Source organism: Centruroides vittatus, unplaced genomic scaffold (genome assembly GCF_030686945.1).
Source record: "Centruroides vittatus isolate TY-2023 unplaced genomic scaffold, ASM3068694v2 contig_361, whole genome shotgun sequence".
NCBI classification, from domain to species: domain Eukaryota; kingdom Metazoa; phylum Arthropoda; class Arachnida; order Scorpiones; family Buthidae; genus Centruroides; species Centruroides vittatus.
The window spans coordinates 572,780-596,581 of record NW_027122185.1 but is presented as its reverse complement, the minus strand read 5'-3'; the positions used below and the strand labels follow the sequence as shown (position 1 = coordinate 596,581).

Below are 23,802 nucleotides of genomic sequence, written 5' to 3'. Positions count from 1 at the left end.
CCTGCAGTTATGATAATAATTGATAAAAGATCGGACATGGGTTTTAGTTTTAATATAGCTGACCCTTGATAATCCGACAGGTATAAGACCAAAGGGGTGTCTGATTACCGAAAGTGATTACATATTTGGCATCGTTTTGCTAGCAGTAGCCTACAATATTCCTACATTTTATGAGTAAAATGCTGCCTAGGTTAATATGGAAATGAAACACCCATTTCGGTTAACTAAAACATGTTTATTAAAAGAAATATGGAAGCCAATAAATGTACATACAGTATGTATAGGCATAAATAATACTGTACGTACAGAACTGCTCACGGAAAACACAAGAAATGTGTGTCATCGTGTAAGAATTGGGTGGGGAGATTCGTGTCGCGACATCCTTCTGTGCAAGCAGACACGTAACGGGACGGGGACTACGGTGACCTTGACGGGAGGTGCGTCGGACTACTGAGCATGTCGGATTACAAAAGCGTCGGATTATCAAGGGTCAGCTAGTTTTAAAAATTATTTCACGTTATTGTGAACTTGACTACTCTCGCCCATTTTTGTTTTTTTTTCTTTTTTCTTCTTTTTCTATTTTTTATTTGAGGTTGCCGTAAGTGCAAATACGAAAGGAATTCCTACTTACACGTGTATTGAATTCCTACTTACACGGATGTCAAACATATAGAGCGCCGAAAAGTGTATTGAATTGGCAGGGAAAATTTTGCAAAATCGTTTTGACACATTGTACATTTGTGGTTTCGCAATAAATAATTTTCCGACTATTGATCTTTGTATTCGTTCTTGATTTCTTTTTTACTTCTTTCATCTTGCTGTTAACATTCACAAATTTACAACGACTTAAGTGTTAAGAATAGAACCCCTGTTCATATGACATATTTGCTCAAAATATCTTGAAGAAGTCGTTTCTTGACTTCGCGAATTAGGGGCCGGATGGCCGAGCGGTCAAGGTGGCAGCCTACCGCTCTGGGGGACGCGGGATCGAATCCGAACGGGTCGAGAAATCCCCAGGAATTTTTCGGGGGGTAGTCCGTTTGGATATGTCGGGCCCCATCCCTCACCACCCGGCCGCCCCATTGTGGGCCTGGCCGAACCCATAATGGGCCTACTAAAAGAGGCCCTCTTAGTGCCGACAGGACGGAAAGAGTTTTAAAAAAAAGACTTCGCGAATTACTGTGTAAACTGTACTCAGATGTATTTTATTAAAAAGGAGAACGGTAAACATATCTATATGACTAAAATCTTAAAATTCATAACAGCAAAAGTAATGACTTTATATTTTGTGAAAATCACAAAGGTCCTTAGATTTCCTCAGTCAATTTAAAAAATGCCGAATAGTCTATCGGTTAGAATAGCGGCCTACCGTTCTGGGGAGCCGAGATCAAAAATACTGAAATTTTTCGGAAAGTGGTCCGTTAGAGTATGACAAGGCCTTAACGACCAGCTACTCCGTTGTAGGCCTGGTCGAACCCATTAAAAAAAAAAAGCCCTCTTATTGTATGGGATTTAAAAAGTGCGCTCAAACTTTTAATGATTAATCCATTTTGGAATATAATAAAAATACAGAGAACAGTTTTAATCAATTTGTAAAAATAGATTTTAACGAAATAACATAATAGTATTTCATTGTAGTACAAATATAATTTTTTGAAAATTGTTTCCATATTTCTGTACAGGTGGCGCTAGTAGTTTCGTCGTTCGTTCTCCGCTTTTTTTGCGCTTTGCCTAGTGTAAATCACGTTTAAACCGTTTCACGTGCTTCAATATAAACAAAGTAAATTTAAAATTGATAATTACGAACGGAAATTAGTATAAATAGTATATTTCTAATGTGAATACGGCGTAATAACTGACGATGGGAAATCGTAAGAGGTCGAAAAAAAAGAATAAAGTACAGGGAGACGAAGAACAAGATGAAGTAACAAGTAAGAAAGTTCGGCGTAGGAGTACAGTTGATTTTGGAACGTCAATATGGACAATGGCGTAAGTTTCAATTAATTATATAAGCATAGAAGAAGCAGCATTAATGCAGGAGTTGCTTGTATTTCTTTTAGCGAAAAAGCGCTCTTGTTGAGAGGACTCAGACAATTTGGATTTTATCATTTGGATAAAGTGGCCGATTTTATCAAGACAAAAGACGTAAATGAAGTTCGGTAAGAAGTTTCTGATTAATAAAATTATTGATACAAAAGTTTATAATTAATTATGCGTACGGTTTAAAGATTGGAGATTGAGATCGCTGCCCGGTGGTAGAATCCGCTACTAAAACATTGCGTGGTGACTGCTTACTGGTGAAATAGCCTATGCCGGCGATCGTAGTGATTTTCTTTGTTTTCGTTAGTGTCGTCGACTTCTGGTAAACCAGGTGGTTAATATGCACCTAGATAGTCTGAGATGGCGGCACGTCTCCGATTCCAGCAATCAGAACACAGGGAACAGTGGAGACGCACGTTCTAACCTAACCTAACCTAACCTAACCTATTCTAGGTTAGAACGTGTGTCCCCACTGTTCCCTGTGTTCTGATTGCTGGAATCGGAGACGAGCCGCCATCTTGGACTACCTAGGTGCATATTAACCATTTTTGAAATGAATGAATTAATTAATAATCCAAGGAAACATACAATGAATGTGTCAAAGAAAAGTTTTTGCTTTTTCAAAATTGCATTTCTTTTTACTTAAAATGGTAGGATGTGTCAACATTTGAATTTATAGTTCTCCACTTTGTGCAATTAAAAAGTTTGGCTTTTTCATCATTTTTAACAAAATTTCCAAACTAGTACATGACATCGAGAGATTAAAAGTTAAAAGTTCACTTGTAGTCATTGCTGTTTGTAATTGATTTCTTTAATTACTTCACAGATTTTTCAAACCATTGAATACTGATGATTGTGGGTTTTTTTCCTGACCCATAACAGTCAAGAGACAACATGGCATTTTGAGTTTTCTTCTGGTATCTAAAACCTAATTAAGGGACAATTTCCCATGGGAAAGTCCTCCCAGGAGGCATACCTCCTGCCAGATTTCCTGCATGTATTGCCTTATTTTATCAAATCATAAATTGTGTGTTTCATATAATTTTAATCAATTGACACACTATGTAGACATTACTTAAGGAAAGAGCGACAATATGAACAATTTTTAAATTTGGTTTAGGGTCACAGTCAAAAAGTTTTCATTTTTCACAAATATTGTGGGCTGAGAGATACTTAAACTTTAACATCTAACTACTTGTTAATACTTGTCTGTTTGAATTCAACCTACATTCGGAGAAGTGTGGTGTACCAAGGGCCGAATAAGATCACCGAACACTAGTAGTTGGTTGTGGGTTCGCACCTCACTAACAGGCTGCCACATGGAGTTTTCTTTACATTTGTAATAAAAGTTCTCCTGGAAGGAATCCTCTAAAGCAGTGGTTCTTAATCTTAGTGGTCAGCACCCCCCCTGAATCTGAAAATAAGCTCTTGCACCCCCCTTAAAAAATGTGTGTATATTTTTTATTTAAGAAAAAAACATTTATTGCATAAACAAATGCCATGTTTATTTACGATATATATTACTATATAACTTAAAAAGCAATATTTAAATTTTAATGGCTAGGTTGTTGTTGTTTATTTATAATAATTCTATTAAAATGAGGCTCTTTTTTTGAAAGAGCCACATGTAAGTCATCAGATGCATTTAAGCAATTTCTGGCTTTTGTTTTGATGTGCAAAACTGCTGAAAATCCCATTTCACAATGGTAGGTGGTGGCAAATGGTAAAAGTGTCTCTAGTGCTGCTTTTGCCAGTTGTGGATAAACTTCTAACTGTTTACACGAGAACTGTTCTAAGTCTAGTTTTTCAAATTCCATTTCCATACTTGCATTAGCTATTTTTTAAAAATTTTTGATATTTCTCTCACACCCTGAGGGTGCACGCATCCCAGGTTAAGAACCACTGCTCTAAAGGAAAATCAACCCACATGTTGTGTTGCCTTATACAAATGAACTAAATCAGTGCTCATCTCCACCATATTCAACTCCCAATTTATCAGTCACATTTATGGCATTCTTCAATTCAATATTATTTTGTACGTTGAGTGATTGACACTAGTAGATGGAGCTATGGCTATAATCAAACTACTGATTTAAATATTGCAGAATTTCTTGATAGGATTCTAAGGCTTCCTTTTTAAATATGCCTCATCTCATGTAAGTAGTTCATTCATTAATTTGTTTTGAAACCAAAAAACACTTATTTCTTCAATTTATCAATTCAACTTTAAGATGTTGTATAACAGCATTAACATCACTGTCTTGAATGTGGTGATTATATTCAAGACTGATCTATCAATGAGGTGACTTTAGCTTCATCCCAATGAAACTTGACTAAATCATCCAAGATGTAAGCTGAGAGGACTATAAAATCAGGGAGTGACTTTTTAATGTCCTACTTGTGTTCCTTTGACTGTGAAGTTAAAGTTGACATTGTGGCTTCTACATGACCTGTCATCATGGTCATGTGCTATCTGTCATCATGGTCACGTGCTACCTGTCATCTGTGATGACATGTAGCATGTGACCATGCTGACGGTATAGACAACTGATATTCTTATGGAGTCTCCTGGATCTTTGTCATTCTTCAGGAGTTTATAAACTATAGGATTTCTTTTATACAATATATTCCTGCTTGGAGCTTTCCAAATTTCCTTAAATATGATACCAAGATGGTGATTGTACTTCACCTTTCTACAGTCTATTTCAATAGTGTCACATCTGTCCAAAGCTGGACTGTTCTGGAAGTTATCAATGAATATTTGTATGATCCTACGATAATGACCAAGATGCTCATCTCCAAGAGTTTTAATATAGCAGAGTTAACAACATCAGGACAATGGGTGCATGCTCTTCTAATTGAGGCTGTGAAAGTGACTAACTTGTAGTAATTTTATATATATAGATTATGGCTCTGTCATAGTACATTTTGTGCATGTTGTTTTCCAATACTGTCTGTGGGATGTATTTTGTAGTATGGTTCGTGGATATCTAATAATTTGTGTTTCTTTAGAAGCTCTTGGTGTATTATATTTGCCATTTGATTATGTCTATGTAAATAATCTGTCTGTGCCAAGAACTTGCAGCCAGAAGTGATGTGTCGTATAGTTTCTGGCATGACGTGGCATTTCTACATGTGTCATTTGTCAGTGTTGTATCTTTGAGTATGTGTTTTCTGTAGTATTTATGACCTGATCCTCTATGGCAATCATGAATCCTTCTATCTCCCCAAAGAGACATCCCCAAGCTAACCAGCTTTTGACACAGTTTTGTCAACAAAATCCTAAGTCAGGTTGTAGGGATGCCTGCCTTGGCATGCCTTTTGAACCCACACTTGCTTAATGATGTCTATGCTTTTTATGTATATGTTGAGTCATGTCCATATGTGTGAGTGTAAATCTAATGGTGTGTTATTTAAGTCTGCTAGAGTTAATGCTTTATGTAACTGTGATGTTTTTTGTTTTTTGTAGAAAAACTCAGTTTCTGTGTTTGTTTGCAGTGAAGGTTAACTATGTCAATCAGGCAATGTCCGCCATCTTTATGTGGCAGTCATTATTTTCTTTGAAGTGGATATTTTTTAGAAACAAAAATGTTAAAATAGACTTAGAATTTTGTAATATTTTCAATATTATAATGTGTTAACCACTTCTATATCTAAAATATTTTGACTGTGTGATTATAGATTTTTAAAATGTATACAATATGATTTCAGTTTGCATTTGGAATACAGAAGATCATATCTATTAAAAAAGCATAATAAAGATAAAAAGGATAGCAAATACAATAAGAGAACAATTATTCAATCTTGGTATGATGCTGCAAGTAGTGAAGTTCCCACTAGATTTAAGAGAGATGATTCATCCATGATATTTGCAGAGGTAAGTAAATTGATATATGTGAATTTGTGTGTCATGGACATTGAATGGTTAAGTTGACCCTTAGATGCACAGGAGTAATTCTGACTATTAAAGCACATGACTATTTTTATTAGGAAATTCTGTAAATAATAAAAACATACCATATGTAAAATTTTTTAAACATACAGTAGAGCGTCAATTATCTGAACACTAATCAATCAAAACATCGGTTAACCCCATGGTCGGCAAACTCATTAGTCAAAGAGCCAAATATCAGCATTACAACGATTGAGATTCCTTTTGAGAGCCAAATTTCTTAAACTTCATAGGTAGATACATTGTTATTAACTTAATACATACATACAATCTTTAATTAATCTTTAATTAAAATTTTAAGTCTTAATTAAACAATAGGTACTGTACATTGAAGAAAACTTGATATCATACTTAATAATGATATTATTTATTGATAAAATTAAATTGTAAGTAAGGTATCCATAAAATTAAATCATGATAATGACTGACAAACATTATTGTGAACAATGGCCTTTTATCTCCTTGGAAAGTTTGGGTAATTCAGGTTTGTATGTTGTTTTTAATTTTAGGCACGATTCCAGGTTCTCATCAATAAGACGACTTCTCAATTTACTCTTGATAAGGTTCATGCTTGAGAAAGATTGTTTGCATGAATATGTAGAACTGAAAAAGGAAAGAATAGCAAATGCTAGTTTTTTCGACTAATCATATGAGTCAGGAATACTATTCCAGGAGTTAAAAATCATTGTCTTCTTTCTCCAGGTCTTTCAAAGTAGATTACTCATGCTTTGAACTAAGTTCACATTTTTTTGTCTCCATTATTTCCTTATCAGCACAACGATGTTCAAATTTAGAGCTCCATATTTCTTTGATTTTTAAATCCATCAATTGCATTTCAAAGATGCCAATGTCAATATTAAAGGGAGAAAAATTTGATTCTGTTACAGTAGCATTAGAGGTTTTCTAACAAAGGCTAACGTCGCTTTGCTGTTTCTGAATTCCTGAAACCTGTTGAGAAAAGCTTCCCTCATATTTAAAATTGTTGTTTTGAAATAGCAAATGTCAATATCAGAATTATTTTCTTGGCGATGTTTCAAGAGGCTTGGAAAGTGAATCAAAATTTCTCTTTCAAAATCTTGAGCAAAAAGGGATGATTTGTTTTCAAATGAAATAACTTCTAACATCGAAAAAATTGTGTTTCCATTTCCCCTGTAGTTTACAATTAAGCTGATTTAGATGAAACGTAACGTCTACCATGAAATAAAATTTTTGGATCCACTGATCGTCCGTTAGTTCTGGATAGTAAACACCCTTCTCAAGAAGAAATGCTTTAATTTCTGTTAATAAGGAAGCGAAACGTTTTAAAACGTTTCCTCTTGATAACCAACGTACCTTGTTATGCAGCAGAAGATCTGCGTACTCGCTCTCCATTTCAACTAAAAATTCTTTAAATTGGTGATGATTAAGAGCTTTAGTTATAGTGGAGTTGATAATCTTAATCACCAATTCCATAACTGCAAATTTCTTCTGGAAATGTCTGTGCACAAAGTGCTTCTTTATAAATGATGCAATGGTAAGCAAGTATCTCGTGATTAATTTTTTTTTTCTTTTCAAAATAGTAACAAACCTGTTTCTTACGCTGATCATACTTCTTGCCCCATCTGTTCAAATTGAGACAATTTTATTGAGTGGAATAGGATGTTTTTCAATGCTCTCAATTACAGCATTTGCTATATCTTCTTCACATGTTTGACCTTTGAGTGGCAATAATCCTAAAAGTTCTTTAGGACCTGTAGACGAAATAAATTGTACAAAAAGTGAAACTTGTGCTGTATCATTTACGTCACATGACTCGTCAACTGCTATCGATAAAGCTGAAACCAATTTAAGATCCTCAACTTGCTGGTTGGTTATATTTGAAGACATTTTGACTGTTCTATCTTTCACTGTTTTAGCAGACAATGGTAATTCTAATTCTTTTTAGAATATGTGCTTTTTTCTTAAAATCCCGAAATAGCTCTTCGGATGCATATATAAAACAACTTTTTGTGTATTTGCTGTCTGTATATGGTTTTCCTCTCCTAGCAATCTGTTGACTAACCACAAAATTTGCAATGTTATCATTTTTGGAAGGTTGCATCCAGTAATTAAATACAGAACTTGATTTTTCTTGACTTTTCTGAAGTTCCTCAACTGCTTTCTTCCTTGCATCACCAAGAGGATATTTAGTACTAAATGATGTGTGTTTAGTTGTACAGTGTCTCTCCAAATTTGACTTCTTGTTATGCACCAATTTTTCCTGACAAATAAGACAGGTCGGAAGGCCATTTAAGTTTTGAATAAATGCAAAAGTCTCGGTCCATTCAACTTTAAATTCATGGTTTTCATCTTCCATTTTTTTTCATTGTAACCATATCAAATAGAGCACCTAAAAAATGTTTCGTTTTATAATAATAAAGTCACCAACCACAAAATAATTACAATTTTTAAATTGACAACAAAAATACCTGTTGGATTTTCAGCGAGATGGACGAGCACTAACCACTGTACACAATGAGACTGCTGATGGACTTCATCCCTACTCTACAATGTTAGCCAGGAATGCAAAGTTAGTGACATTAGCACAAAACCTGACCTCTTTGTTTATGTATATAGCAGTGTGTGTACGTGTTTAGTTTTTGCTTTAATATTCATCCAGTTTTGTGATTAACGAAGTGATTTATTTTAATATTTCTGTAATTGTTTATTTGACTAAGTTGTTTATAAGGTAAGATGATTTAAATATAAGTCATTAAATATTTGTGGAAGAGCCACCCTCAAGTGGCTAAAGAGCTGCATGTGGCTCGCGAGCCGCAGTTTGCCGACCATGGGGTTAACCAAAAACATTCCAGTCAGACTGTGTCGGGACGTGTGTCGTGCTGAATTGAACATTTTTGATACTAGATTAACTTCTAAAGTATAATATTTTTTGTTTTTATATTTTTCAATACATTTATTTTGTTTGTACAAAATAAAGAAATAATTTTTAACGATACAATAGCCACAATTATTATTACAGTGGAACTTCTCTTAACAAGCACCTTGCACAATGAGTATTTTGCATAACGAGCAAAACAAATTGTAAAAATTTGCCTTACTTAACAAGTGACGAGGAGAGGGGAAGTCCCGAATTGTGCACATGCGGCATGCTCCATCAGTTTGTGTTTAGCACTCGTTCTGCTAGCATCTTAGTGTCGCTTGTGATCACATATTTTTCCAAACTTGTGTTCACACATATTACTTATAAACATCAACAACCATAGTCCGTTATATAATAAACACGCCAAACGATATGCCAAATTCTCGGGTCATTAAATTTAATGACCGATTCCAAATTAAATTTTACAAATGTCTGAATTAAAAATTAACTATTTATAATTATTAAATTTAATACGAGATGGAAACATAACTGCCTACCTCTAGTCAAATTAATTAATTTCTAATATTTTATTATAGCCATCGCATAACCCAAGAATTTGGCATATTGTTTGGAGTATTTATCAAACATATTAGCTGTAATTTTTGTTTTTTTTTTTGGTCTGCAAATCTAATTCTCATTCCAGGATGGTTCATTCTGCGCTAGAAGAAAAGATGATGATGATTCACGCTCCTTAACAGGATATACTGTACAACTTTTTTTTGAATAAATGTTATACATAAAACATTTGAGCATTTTTTTGGCATGGAATGCATTATCGTATTTTACATTAATTTCTATGGGAAAAATTGTTTCGCTTAATGAGTGTTTCGCATTACAAGTAAAACTCTGGAACGAATTATGCTTATTAAGTGAGGTTCTACTGTATAAAAATTTTCATTAGGCTTAACATCGACAATGTTAAGCCTAAATGAAACATGCTGGGACGTCTTTGGCTGGTGTGCGCGATAGATGTTGCTACACCAGCCAAAGACATCCCAGCATTTTTGCTGTACTAAGAATAATAAACGTGTTTTCTCACCCTGTTCATGTCCTTTCTTTCTTCTGTTTTGTGTTGTCACTACCGCGCCAAGAAAGCGTTTCCGACCATGCATTGCTATGTGATTTTCCATCGTCTAGGTGTACTCTATCTCTCCTGAAAGTTTGTAACCACTGTACTTGATACACCCTGTATATTGTATTTATATACTAAGTAAGTAAAATTTTTTAAAAATTAATTTCATATTAATTTGCAAATTCTGTTATATTGTGCACTGAAATATAACTTTGAGCCAAGGCACCTGTTACCCATGAGTCAGCTTGATTTGAATAAAATTAAAATAAATATATAAAATATTTTTATTGGTCTTTTTTTACTCTTTTCAACTATATGGATTTGTCATAAAACATACCAGTATGAGTTGAGTTATGTTATGAATCTACTCACAATCTGCATTGATAGGCCAAATATCTATAGCACATGAGTGGTGAATAGCACAAAACCAGCCCTGTATATTTGTGTGTGTGTGTGTGTGTATAAAATACATATAATACTGAATAAGATTTTGTAAACAACATCATCTTAAAAGATATTATGTATTTCAGTTATTTTCTAATGCTGCTAAAAATGAGCCACATTTGAAACCAAGAACAGATTCAGAGCCTGATATTGGTGCAATATATCAGTATTTTGCTGATATGTTGAATGGTGTATTCTCAGCAGATTTAAGGCCAACTGACAGTACAATTGTTTTATCTCTGTTACATAGTCTTGGCAATATAATTAATGGAGGAAACTTTAGTTTGGAAAGAGCAATGTATTCAGGTATTATTTTTTTTATTTTAAATACATTAAAATAAACAATGTTTATCTGAAAAAATATATATTATTAAGATATTAGATCATTATTACGTTAACGTAAGCTCTAGATGTAAGATTTAAATTTCATTCAAATTCTATTCTTAGTAGTACTATGTTTATTCCTACAGAGACTCAGCAATAGGATAAAATAAAATGAATAAAAGTTTATTTTTATTTATTTTATTATTACATATTATTTGCATAAGCAAGAATAACAAGAATGCATAAGCAAACATTTATTTTACAGATATTATTTTAATTAAGCTTTATTTTTTCTGTATTAAATTAGCCATTTGAAATTTTAATTTTTGAATACAATATATATGTGAGAATCCGAAAAAGGGAGTTATAAAATTTATTGCAAATATTCATTTTATTAGTCAATTTAGAAAATGGCTATAATTTGATCTTAATCCAGACTATTTTTTGCTCGTGAATTATAACAAAAACTTTTTCCTTTCAAATAATAACATCCAATAATTAATCAAATAATAACGTCCAAGAAATTTTATAAAAACACAGTTTGTATGAAAAGAAAACATGTAAAAAAAATTTTATTTATATAGTTCACTTCAATTTACATCATACCCAAAAACTGTTGTAAATCAAAACCTCATAAATAGGAACAAACTTTTCTGTTATTTCTTATGATCAAAATTTGTATCTCATTCTGGCATAACCTAGTCACTTTATCCACATTCCCAAACAACATTATTTGTAAAATGTGCTCCAAAATACCTATTTATCTATCAACCAATGATTCTAAATAAAATAAAAGAAGAGAAAATATTGATTTGGTTAGTCACTGAAACAAAAGAAACTAATAGGAAATGAGAGAAGCCAATGTAATAAATGTGTAAAGTACATTTTTTTTATTTCATGGTAAGAAACCAAAACAAAAGTTAATAAGCAGGCAGAAAACAAATGAAATAGTTTTTAATTAATAAAATTGCAATCACTGATAGAAGGGTTTGTAATGTAGATAAAATTCACTAAATTTATTCAATTGCATTGGAAACAATAACATTATACTTATATGAACAAAGACATAATGAGAATGAAACAGAAAATGAAGATGACAATCGATTTCAGCTATTTTGTTCTTGTAAATATATATCAGCACTTGTTTATAAATTATTTCAGTCTTGTATATGAGAAAGAAATATAAAGAAAACAGCTCTTTGTATTGAATTCTCATACGTCAAGTACTCAAACAGAAGTCACATTGTATTTTCAGTTAATCTGTAAGAATTATATTACGATTTGATATTGAATAAAATTAATATTAATTAATTTTTATTTACAAGAACAAAATTTGATATTTTGTCATAAAAAAATGATGAAAATGTCATAAAGGGTGGGGCATAATGGAATCCCACATTTATGAGGTGAATTTTAAAAAAATGGAATGAGAATATGGAAAAAACTTTTTATTTATTCAAAGTTATGTAATAAGGTTTTTTTTGGTTAGGTTTTAAAACTGATGTCATCCAAATGTTGGCCTTCACGGGCAATGCACATTTGGAGCTGTTCCTTGAAGTTTTCTTCAACTCTCACCAGCATATCTGGAGGAATGTTTGCAATTTCCTCATGAATGGCCTCTTTAAGTTCTTGTAGGGTTTGAGGGCAATGTTTAAAAACCTCTGTCTTGAGATACCCCCATAAGAAAAAGTTACAGGAGCTCAAATCGGGGGAGCAAGGGGGTCATTCAACGTCTTCCCGTAAAGAGATTAGTCGACCGGGCAACATTTCTGTCAAAATGGCATGAGAACAACGGGTCATATGGGCTGTGGCTTCATCCTGTTGAAACTAAAAGCCAAAAAATTCTCCAGCATGTCGCAGTATCAATTGGAAGTCATAGTAACAATGATGCCATCCTCTTGAAAAAAAAGGACCCGCAATGCCTACAGAGGACAAGGCACACCAAACAGTGACTTTCAGGCTGTGAAGAGGTCGTTGGAGTTCTCAGGTTTCCAGCAGCCCAATAACAAAAATTCTGCTTATTCACTGTGCCAGACAGATGAAAATGTGCTTTGTCGCTACTCCACACAATACTGCTAGGAGGACCAACCAATTCCCATTGCAAGACATCATTTTAAAACCTAACCAAAAAACCTTACTACGTGTACTTTGAATAAATAAAAAGTTTTTTCCATATTATTGTACTGTTTTTTTAAAATTCACCTCATAAATGTTGGACTCCATTATGCTCCACCCTGTATACGTAAATTTTAAATGAAACATTGTCACGTCCATATTAAAAAATCAGTTTCTTTGTTTAAAACTTTCTAAGTTAGTGGATTGGCTGTGCAAGCCCATACATTTGCACAATGTATTTAATTGTATTTTATTGATCATTTATTCATTCATTTTGTTTTCAATGTATTGTTTTTTACACTTATTTTGTCTATATTTATTATTATTATTTTTTTTTTTTTGCTGTCACATTGTAGCTTATAGCATACAGCAGTATAGATTAATAGGCTCTTGTGCAAAAAGCAATAAATAACTAAAGTTATAAAGATAAAGATCACATAGATACAAAAAGAACATGTCAATAGATTTAGTTGTTTTATACTATATGTAAATAATGATTGATTAAGCAGATTTACAGTTAAAGTACTTTTTTTAGATAGATATGTAAATGGATTATAGATTGCAGTTCTGTCTTTAATGAAATTCATTTAATAGTTTTATTTATATACAGGGTTTTCCAAAATGATTGCTATCATTTTAAGGTATTGTAGTTTTATTAATTATTATCTGAGAATGTTTTAATGTACAGTATATTAATACATTAGAAAACTGTCCAAGTTTCACCATTTTCCATTACAATTTCTCAATGTGTGCACCTCACGTCACACAGCACACATCCAACCAATACTCATATTCTTCCTATAACATATCTTTTGTCACTCCTCACAAGCAGCCACAGTTCTACAGCTCCTACAGATTACTTATATTGCACAATGATGAGTTATTTCAACTTTGCAAACTACAGAACACAAAATGCCTTCTCTTTTACAGTTACCATTTTTGTTATTTCCCTTCCTAGACATAATAGACGACAAGACATTTTGAATGTAGATAGGACATGAAATTTGGACAGTTACTCTGTCAATTGGTATATACTCCATATTTCTCAGTATAATTAATATAATAATAATATAATTGTAGATAATAATTAATATAATAACAGTAATTTAAAGTGATAGCATTCTTTTTGTAATAACCTGTACACATATATAATATAAAAATAGTTTGTTTTTATAGATTTTACTGGTCTAAGTTTTATGATTTGGTATAAATTTATTGGAAGAAAGCAAAAAAGTTTTTCAATAATTTTACTTTGAGAAAAAGTATCATCAGGTTTTTAAAATTTCAATAATTTATTAATTATTTTTAAATTTCTAACAGGTTTTAAGGGTACATATGGAAATAGAACTCTTCTATGTGATGATGATGATGATTATGTTTTCAACAGAAATGGTAGTTCAAGTGCAGCTAAATCTAATAATAATAATGTAGTAAACTGTGATAATGATTCAAATGCAACCAGCACCAGAAGTGAAGCTGATGACACTAATAAGAGTGATGAAAATGGTTTAAATAAACTCAATGAAAATGTATCAAACATAACAAATTATGACAGTGATTCAAATGTAGTACAAATGCAAATTGAATGTAATCCAGACAATGTTCCTGTTCTCAGAACTGAAACAAATTCCAATACAGATTATAATGAGGAGGAGGAGGAGGAGGAGGAGGAGGAAGAAGAGGATGCAGCAAAGTCTAATAATTCTCAAGATGAGGATTCCGAAATGAATAAAAATACTCACTTTCTCTGGAAACAATTCCAGTTGAATGATTCATACAACAAAAATCTTGCCAAAAAATTGAAGCGGACCATTCAGATGTTCAATCCTCTTCACGTACCACCAGTTTTGATGCAAGCAGACCATGATATTATACAACAATTTTGTTAAATTTATGTACATGTTTTCTCAAAATATACGTATCAAGATTAAAAATACTAAAATAAATGTTGTAATAAAAATATTATGGAATATTCTTTGTTCATTTTTGCTTAATATTGTTGAAGAAAGCTCTTTTAAAGGTATTTTTTATTGGAATTTATAATTTATAATGTTTTCTTTTGTACCAGTTGTTTCATAATGTTTTTGGAGTTACAACAAATGCTTAAAGGGAACTTCTCTGCATTGTTGTTTTCAACATTTCCAGTTCTTTTGCTGCAGTTTTGGTTGATTTTCTGGGCTGCACATAATACTCGGTTGCACCCATTCCACGTCATACGATGTTGAAGGTCGACCAGTTGCTTTTCCCATCCACAGGCAACAGTTTCATTAAACTGTTGCATTAACAAATTCTTTACTATGCATGAATTGAATTGTCACTAGATGAGTTATTAAATTTTGCTCAAAATGCATGTTACACAGTAATTATGGACTTAGTCATGAGAAATTTTAACACACAAAATGTGTGTTAAAATTCTCTACTGGTGTAGCAGCCATTTTTACTAATACTATTCTCACCTAGCAGCCGAGATAGTATAGTACTAATAGGTTTTACTCTGATCTACATTATACGACATTTGGTTTAGAAAAGCATTCACGGGAGGTTTAAAAAGCCAACACCAGAGGTCGTGATTACGAGTTAAATTCCTGTGTTTTCGTTAGCATTTACACGAGTGAATAACAATTGTAAATTTGTAAATTAATTGTTAATTTGGAATATGGTAGGTATATTTCCATATGCCTTTTTTCACGTCACAATCCAGAAAAAGTAATGAAGATAAGATTCGGTTTCATTGGTTTCCTAAAATTAACAAAACAAAAAATCGGTCATTACTATTTCGAGACTTTGGAAGTAAGAAAATTAGAAATATTTGACTAATATTTTGTTTGTGACAAAATTTGTAATTTAAAATGTTAGTTTTGCAAGTGTAATGACTACTAATTGGTCTATAATTCATTCAATGAGTAGTTATAACTAAAGAAACTAAGGAAATCATATTTTTTATATCCTATCCTGTCAGTGTTTCCCAAAGTGTGGTACGCGTACCCCTAGGGGTACGGGAAGAGTTTAGTGGGGGTACACGCTGCACCGTGCTTCGGCTGTTCCTGGTGCAACAAGCAGTTTACTTTTTTTTGATTACGAACATAGAAAAATAATAAAAAACTTTGTTACTTCTTAGCGGTTTCGCCGGGTGCTGTGATTATGTGTATTCCTCCACCTTATGGCCAAGACAACAGTGTCACACAAAAACCTCCAGTATCTACAAATTGAATTGTTACAATGTGTGCGTGTGTATTTTTAGCTTCTGTGCGATTTTTCTAACAAGAAAGGTTTGTTATGTGATTTAGTATTAATAAAAAGCTAAAAATACTGAATAAACCAATTTTTCTGTAGCTAGTTACTACAACTAACAATTCTTAGCAGAGACTTGACAGTGCTTCTAGAAAGACGAAAATGAGACCTAAAGTCCATATCGCTATATCTAGGAACAATATTTTCCACATAGTTTTCTATTTTGGCTTTTTCGATTTTTCGATTGCAGCAGCATATAGAAATGGAATATCCTCGTTATCTTTGGTTTTTGATTTAAAGTATAATAGCATTAAGAAAATTATACAAAGGGTACACAGATGTCAAAAGTTTGGGAAACACTGCTGTAAGTGATTCTCGTTTAAAGTAGAAATTACTTTTAGGTCATTTGCATACGTTTATATAAGCATGAAGTATGTAAAAGCCTTCTAGCCTTATTTAGTAACAATTAGGAACCGTTTGGACTTTACTAATATTGTTTCAAATGAAATTGATTTACATTTTCAATGCATATATAGAATGCCTCTGAAGCAATTCTGACTTGTTATAACAACAAAAAAATCTGGAAAAAAAGCTTGGAAACCATTTTCAGAACCCTTATATTTAGCAAAACTTATAAAATTTCAGATTTTGATGAAATTTTCATTTTAAAATTATTATTTTATTTTATGCACAATATTTGCATGTATAATAGAATTATCTTTTTTAATCTATATATATAAAAACGAATGTATGTCTGTCTGTGTGTGTGTTTGTCCTTCATGCATTACCACACCATTTATCCGATTGCCATGAAACTTCGGGAAGTTGTTTAATACACTCCCGCGAAGGTTTGTGGCATATGTGAAGACCACCATTTCCCCCTTCCAAAAATATCTTTATATGTGGATTAAGGCTTTTATGTCCAACAGATGGCGCTAACTCTGACGACCTAAGTTTGCTTTTCTGTGAGGCATTATGCTTTTCTGTGAGAATGGACTGAAGCAGATCATTTTCTATCTATCTATATCAGTGGTTCTTAACCGGTGGTCCGTGGACCACTGGTGGTCCCTGAAAGCACCCGAAGTGGTCCGTGAAGTCATCCTAAAATTATTAAATAAATGACGACGAGTTTTGTCAGTTCAAATTTTAAATACATTTTGCTTATTTAGTGGATTTTTTTGCACAAACTAAATAAATTGAACCTTCAACTGCAACGGTCAGGAAATATGAAATTGGAAGGCACTAGCAATATATTTGCATTTGAAGATAAAATCAGTACGTTTATCGCTAAAATCGACCTATTGATCAGCAAAGTTGAAAGACAGAATTTTTCTGCGTTTGATACATTGAACACAATTATTGACAGTGTGCTGAGATGCCCACCAATGGCCGAGCGGTTCTGTCGCTAAACACAGAGTTTGGTCGCGGGTTCCCACTGCGTTCGGACGGGCTGGCCACGTGGAGTTCTCCGGGTTTTCTCCACGTTTGTAACACCTGAATAGGGGCCAGTTTCCTTTAAAAGACCTCCTGGAAGGCATTATTCGGAAACTGATTCACAATCCTTTCATAGTCAACATTTCTGAGGTGCCGGATAAAATACAAGAAGAGTTAATTGAAATGTAATACGATAGTAACTGCAAGGATACTTTCGAGACAGGAATTAATCTTGAAGATTTTTGGAGCCATAAAGCTATTGCTTTCTCTAAAATTCGAGAAATTGCTTTACGGTACCTAACTTTATTTTCAACCACATATTTATGCAAGCAAGGATTCTCAGTGCTTTTGATAATTAAAAATAAACATCGAAATCGGTTGGATGCCAGTGCCGACATGCGTTTGGCTTTGAGTAGCACTGAACAAAGAATCCAGCAGTTGGTAAACACTATGCAGTTACAAAAATTGCACTAAAATAATATAATGTAACATTTTCGCAAATAATATAATACTCTTGGTTTTGAATAATTTTATACATGTTTAATTTATAGAACAACCTTATAAGAACTTATATTACTGCCAAACAGCTCGTGGTCCATGGCAAGAGAAACATTTTGATAAATCGGTCTCTCATCACTAAAAGGTTAAGAACCACTGATCTACATAAATAAAATATAACGTTCGTTTGTTCCTACCGATTCCTTTGAAATTTTGACACAACGTTGCATTCGAATACGCACGTGTTTTTATATAATATACATGTCGAAATTCCCCCCAGTGGGGGGAGATGGACGGGATTAAGGCTTACCGTGAAGAACTCGGCTTCTATTATACTATTTTACATGCGGTTTTTTGCGTTTTAATAGGTTACGTCAACAGAATATACACTAAAAAGGGATTTTTCGATATTTCCTTGCGGGAGAGAGGGATTAAGGCTTTCTGTGAAGAACTCTGCTTTTATTATACTATTTTACACGCGTTTTTGATTGCGTTTTAATAGGGTACGTCAAGAGAATGTACTGCACACTAAGAAGGGATTTTTTGAAATTCACCCCACGGGGGAAATATTATACATTTATAATAGATACATTTTGAGCCACAACAACGCGTGGCCGGGTCTGCTAGTCTATATATATAAAAACGAATGTATGGCTGTCTGTCTGTTTGTCCTTCATGCATTACTACACTATTTATCCGATTGCCATGAAACTTTGGGAAGTTGTTTAATACATTCCCGCGAAGGTTTGTGGCATATGTGAAGACCACCATTTCCCCCCTTCCAAAAATATATTTATATATGGATTAAGGCTTTTATGTCCAACAGATGGCGCTAACTTCCGACGACCTAAGTTTGCTTTTCTGTGAGGCATTATGTTTTTCTGGGAGAATGGACTAAAGCAGATCATTTTCTATCTATCTATATCATTGGTTCTCAAACTTTTTCGATCCACCGCCCCCTTTGTTCCATAAAGTTATACCCAACGCCCCCTAACCCATCAGATACTCCAACTTTTACCTTTGGTCACCGTTCAGTACCCTTCCTCCAACACCCCCCTAGATTTACTCACCGCCCACAGGGGGGGCGGTATCGCCCACTTTGAGAACCCCTGATCTATATAAATAAAATATAACGTTCGTTTGTTCCTACCGATTCCTTTGAAATTTTGACACCAACGTTGCATTCGAATACGCACGTGTTTTTATATAATATACATGTCGAAATTCCCCCCACTGGAGGGAGATTGACGGGATTAAGGCTTACCGTGAAGAACTCGGCTTCTATTATACTATTTTACATGCGGTTTTTTGCGTTTTTGATTGCGTTTTAATAGGTTACGTCAACAGAATATACACTAAAAAGGGATTTTTCGATATTTCCCAGCGGGGAAAGGGACAGGATTAAGGCTTACTGTGAAGAACTCGGGTTCTATTTATACTATTTTGCATGCGGTTTTGATTGCGTTTTAATAGGTACGTCAAGAGAATGTACAGTACATACACTAAGAAGGGATTTTTTGAAATTCCCCCCACGGGGAAGTGTCATACATTTATAATAGACACATTTTGAGCCACAACAACGCGTGGCTGGGTCAGCTAGTTTGAAAGAAAATTAAAATAATTTATGTTTAAAGAAGAAATGTGATCTTGATTTAAGCCTGAATGAAAAGTATACCGACATTTTACAAGATATTTAAATGGTTACTTGTTTAGAGTGCTTTTATTTTATTGGTCTGCAACAGACCAATCAAATAAGTGTAAACTGCATATTATTGAAGGACCCCAGGTGGTACTTCAATAATATGCAGTTTACACTTTAAATCTTATGGATTATGATATTTGAATTGTAAAAAAAAAAAAAAAAAAAAAAATTATAACCTAAAGCAATTCCATGAGTTTTCTCTAACTATCCTAAGTACAAGAAACAACGAAAAAATAGAACACAGAGAGTATAGAGTTAACATAGAAAATAAAATGAAAAAGCTTTAAAAATTATTGAGAATTTTGATGAAAATTCTACTGAAGTAAATACTTTAAATCTTTGTCCATTATAGTTGTTAACAAATATCACATCATGCCAAGGATATATTAAGCCTTACACAAAAATCGCACGTTCTCAAACAAAACGCTGTAGAACAAATTAATTATAAGAGAGAAATAGCATTGCGTTGAGCAAAATACGATAGACTGAAAACAAAAGTAACCAAATTAGAATATGAAAATGTATTAAAAATTCAAATAAAAGAATTTAATAAAACAAATATAATAAAACATGTCCTTTGTTAAGCTGGTGACATTCATACAAAATTGTATGCGATATAATAATAATGTATTTCAACTGATCCCTTATGGATCAGTTGAAATACATTAAAATGCACATAGAGTTTGTCTTACATCATTGTATTATTTGGCAAGCAAAAACTCTAGAGGGCTGTAAGCATGTAAGAAAACGAAGTACAGGTATATTAAATTCGCAACAAGTGTAGCTTATAGTGGCGTGCAGTGACATTTGATAGCAGGGAAGCTGTGTTTCTGTAAGAAGCCGACTTACAGGGGCAATCAATTAATCGCGCGTCAGGGCCCGTTCGTATTCGTTCGTTCGATAAGCCAGTAAAAACCGTATACTTCTTTAAACGTATTTTTAATAGATTATCCGACGTACTTAATAAATAAGAAAGTTCAATATAATTATCTCTGTTATTAGATTCAATAAATTCCCTATGGACCCTAAATGCCAATTCTGGATTTGAGAAAAAACATATAACGTCTATTAATTTAGATATACCTATTAATCGTAATTATCTCGTTATAATTTTCAATATTTATTTTATATTGTCTACCAATGTTAAATTCTATTCCGCTTCGATTTCCACATTGCTTCAATTTTACGAAAGAATCGTCATTCGTCATTAATTTTATCGTCAAAATGTCGAAATTTTTTTGTCGACGTATTTATATTTAATTTAGGCATCGGTCTTTCTCTTTTAATAACGTTTTCTTTTTCATTATTGGTCTCGAGCCAAAACTTTTTTAAAATAAATTTTTGAATCACTAGCCACGATATAAGGGCTAAAATTAAAATTATAAAAAAAAACTTACTTGCTAAAACAAAATGTGTGACGAATATACGTACCTAGTACAAAAAATTCTTCAATTGTACGAATATACTTTTAAAGAAACTTATAATTAAATATAACTTTGGGAAGAAACGTACGTAAAAATAACAAAATATTCTTTACTTTTTAAATCTTAAAACAATCCACTTAGGGAAATAGCTCCCTACGAGGGGCTAATGAATGGAATCGGAGACGATCCAGGTAGGTGTGTGCGTGCCAAATCCCGAGGGTGCCGATACCGGTCGATGTCGAATGCATCTTTTGTCGCATCACTAGTATACCTCAAAGGACGCGACGGGGTTGTTGTAGATTTTAAACGTTTCTCACCGTAGCTGTAAAAATCTAAATACGTTAAACTTAACAGATTGTCCGTCGTTCGTTTTCTAACTAATTCGTTTTAAGACCGAGTGTTCGCGGTAATTTCCAAAATTTACAACTTCTCCGTCACTCTCGTCGAACTGGAAAAATTTCTGTCTTTATTACATCTAATATTACGAAGAGAACAGACCCCACCCGTACTCGGCAAGAGATTGGTTCGGTTAAGCTTCTGTTTAAGTAAAATTTCGGCTCTTTCAGCAGGGTTTTATTTATGTTTCTAATTCCCTAATCGCTTAATTATTTAACTACTACTTAAGTAGAAATAAGTCAAAACCGGTTACTTTGTACTCGAATATCTGTAGTCTTGGAAAAAAAGTGGAAAGAAATTTTTATGACAACAGATACGTAAATCGTAAATTCAAGGAAAATAAATTCTAGAGCTTTTTTTGTACCATTGCACGTCTCATTCATTAAATTTGGTTGTGAATGATGCTGCCGAAGTAATAGTTAATTTTTTGACATTATACTAGAATTGTACACGTTTTTTCTGCATCCCCTTACAGATGGGACGTACTAAATCGTAATATCACCGGTTTAACATTGAAATCCGTAAGTAATGTAAGATGGGAGAGCGGAATAAACGCCGAATAAATATATCAAATATTTTAATGGATTTTTTAAAACTCCTGTCAACTATACAGAACTATCGTAAAAACGTGCCAGTAAACTTCTATCGGTTGGGTTAAGTTATAAATCTAGTCTAGGGTGGGCAACCTTTTTTATAACGTGGGCCAGAATAAATTTTACGTTATTTCCGCGGGCCGTAGTAGTTAATTGACGCCTTCTTGTGACTCGTAATTTTTTTAGTCTGCAAATATGAAATAAATAGATAAAAAGTTAATTACTACATTTATTTTTCTTATCGTTTTCGAAAATTACAAAGAATTGGAAAAATAACTATTTTAATAATCTATTAAAGATCTCGCGGGCCGGATAGAAACTTTTCGCCGGCCGTAGCTGGCCCGCGGGCCGGGGGTTGCCCGCCGTTGATCTAGTCTGCTCGTGATTCGCGTAATCGGGCGAGGGCGGCCGAATATCTAGCAGGCGGGCGACTAACAGCCCACAACCGGTCCGGGATATAAAATTGGACGCTTTACGCGTGTGTCGCTTCTACCAGATAAACCGTGTGATGTTGGTGCTCTGTAAACCGCATGTGCCAATGCCTATATAATCTGGTTGATTGGAAACTGACCCGGTTTCGACATTTCTTCCGCCACCGAATTATTCGAATATACAATAGCGATCTTATCGTTTTTTTCACATGTAGTATAGAAATTTGTAAAAGATACATAATGCGGTTATAATAAAATATTAATTTTAATTAATTCAAAGTACGTTAAAATATGAAAATTTATATTTTATAAAATGCAAGGGAAGGTCATTGGAAGGTGGAATAGGCGCTTCCATCGCTTCCAATGACAGCACGCCACTGAAATCTAGTACAGTGGTACCTTGGTACTCGAACATAATCCGTTCCATAAAGCGGTTCGAGTACCAATATGTTCGGACTCCAAATCATTTTTTCCCATTACAAATAATGTAAAGTGGATTAATGCGTTCCAATCCCCAGTTGATTCGCTAGTAACATAACAGATTAGAGTATAAATGATATTTAGTTTTTAGGCAAGCAGTAAATAACACATATATAGCTCTCAATAAATAGTAAAAACATTAAAGAAGTCATTTTAACATACGAAAACTTACCTTTTTGATTGCGATATGATGGCGTAAATGAGTGGAGGTGTGAGGAGGAAGAGCGGGAGTTACTGACGAGAAGGGAAATCCCTTTCCATAAAAACATCTGGTAATGGAACTTCGGGGGTTGCTTCCCTTTTCTGTCGCTTTTGGGCAGATAAAACTTTAATTAAAAACTTATCCATTGTCTGTTGCTTCTGCCTTTTTTGCAGAATTTTACGGAAATGAGACATGACATTTTCATTGAAAAGCTGTACAGCCCTATTGGCTACCATGGTATCAGGATGAGATTTTTCAACAAAAGCTTGCACATCCCCCACTTAGCACAAATTTCTTTAATCACTGAACTTGGGATATCCTCCTTCCCTTCCTCCTCTCCCGAAGACATATCCTCAGCCAAAATCCTTTGTTGCTCATTTTGAAGGTGCTCCAACTCTTCTGTAGTAAGCTCGGTACTGTGGTCTTCCACGAGCTCTTCAATATCCTCATTGTCGACCTCCAAGCCTATGCTTTGTCCAATAAAAACAATGTCATCCACAATTTCTTCATTAAAGCTCTCAAAATCTCGCTCTAGTACACAGTCGGGCCAGAGTTTCCTCCATGC

At 33.6% G+C, this 23,802-nt stretch overlaps 1 protein-coding gene across 1 annotated transcript; it reads left to right on the top strand.

The window, feature by feature from the left end:
* The first annotated feature begins 1,735 nt into the window (after positions 1-1,735).
* On the top strand, positions 1,736-14,818 carry LOC136975003 (uncharacterized). The gene is made up of 5 exons (XM_067269991.1): positions 1,736-1,989; positions 2,061-2,159; positions 5,752-5,917; positions 10,494-10,713; positions 14,167-14,818. Exons 1-5 carry the CDS (start codon positions 1,862-1,864, stop codon positions 14,733-14,735), a joined length of 1,182 nt encoding a protein of 393 aa, XP_067126092.1. The 5' UTR covers positions 1,736-1,861; the 3' UTR covers positions 14,736-14,818.
* The last annotated feature ends 8,984 nt before the right edge of the window (positions 14,819-23,802 follow it).

Bases quoted from the DNA above. Each gene is read 5' to 3' on its own strand.
- LOC136975003 (XM_067269991.1), top strand. From the start codon at position 1,862: ATGGGAAATCGTAAGAGGTCGAAAAAAAAGAATAAAGTACAGGGAGAC. The intron at 2,160-5,751 runs GTAAGAAGTTTC...ATATGATTTCAG, and splicing joins AAAGACGTAAATGAAGTTCG to TTTGCATTTGGAATACAGAA. The intron at 10,714-14,166 runs GTATTATTTTTT...AATTTCTAACAG, and splicing joins GGAAAGAGCAATGTATTCAG to GTTTTAAGGGTACATATGGA.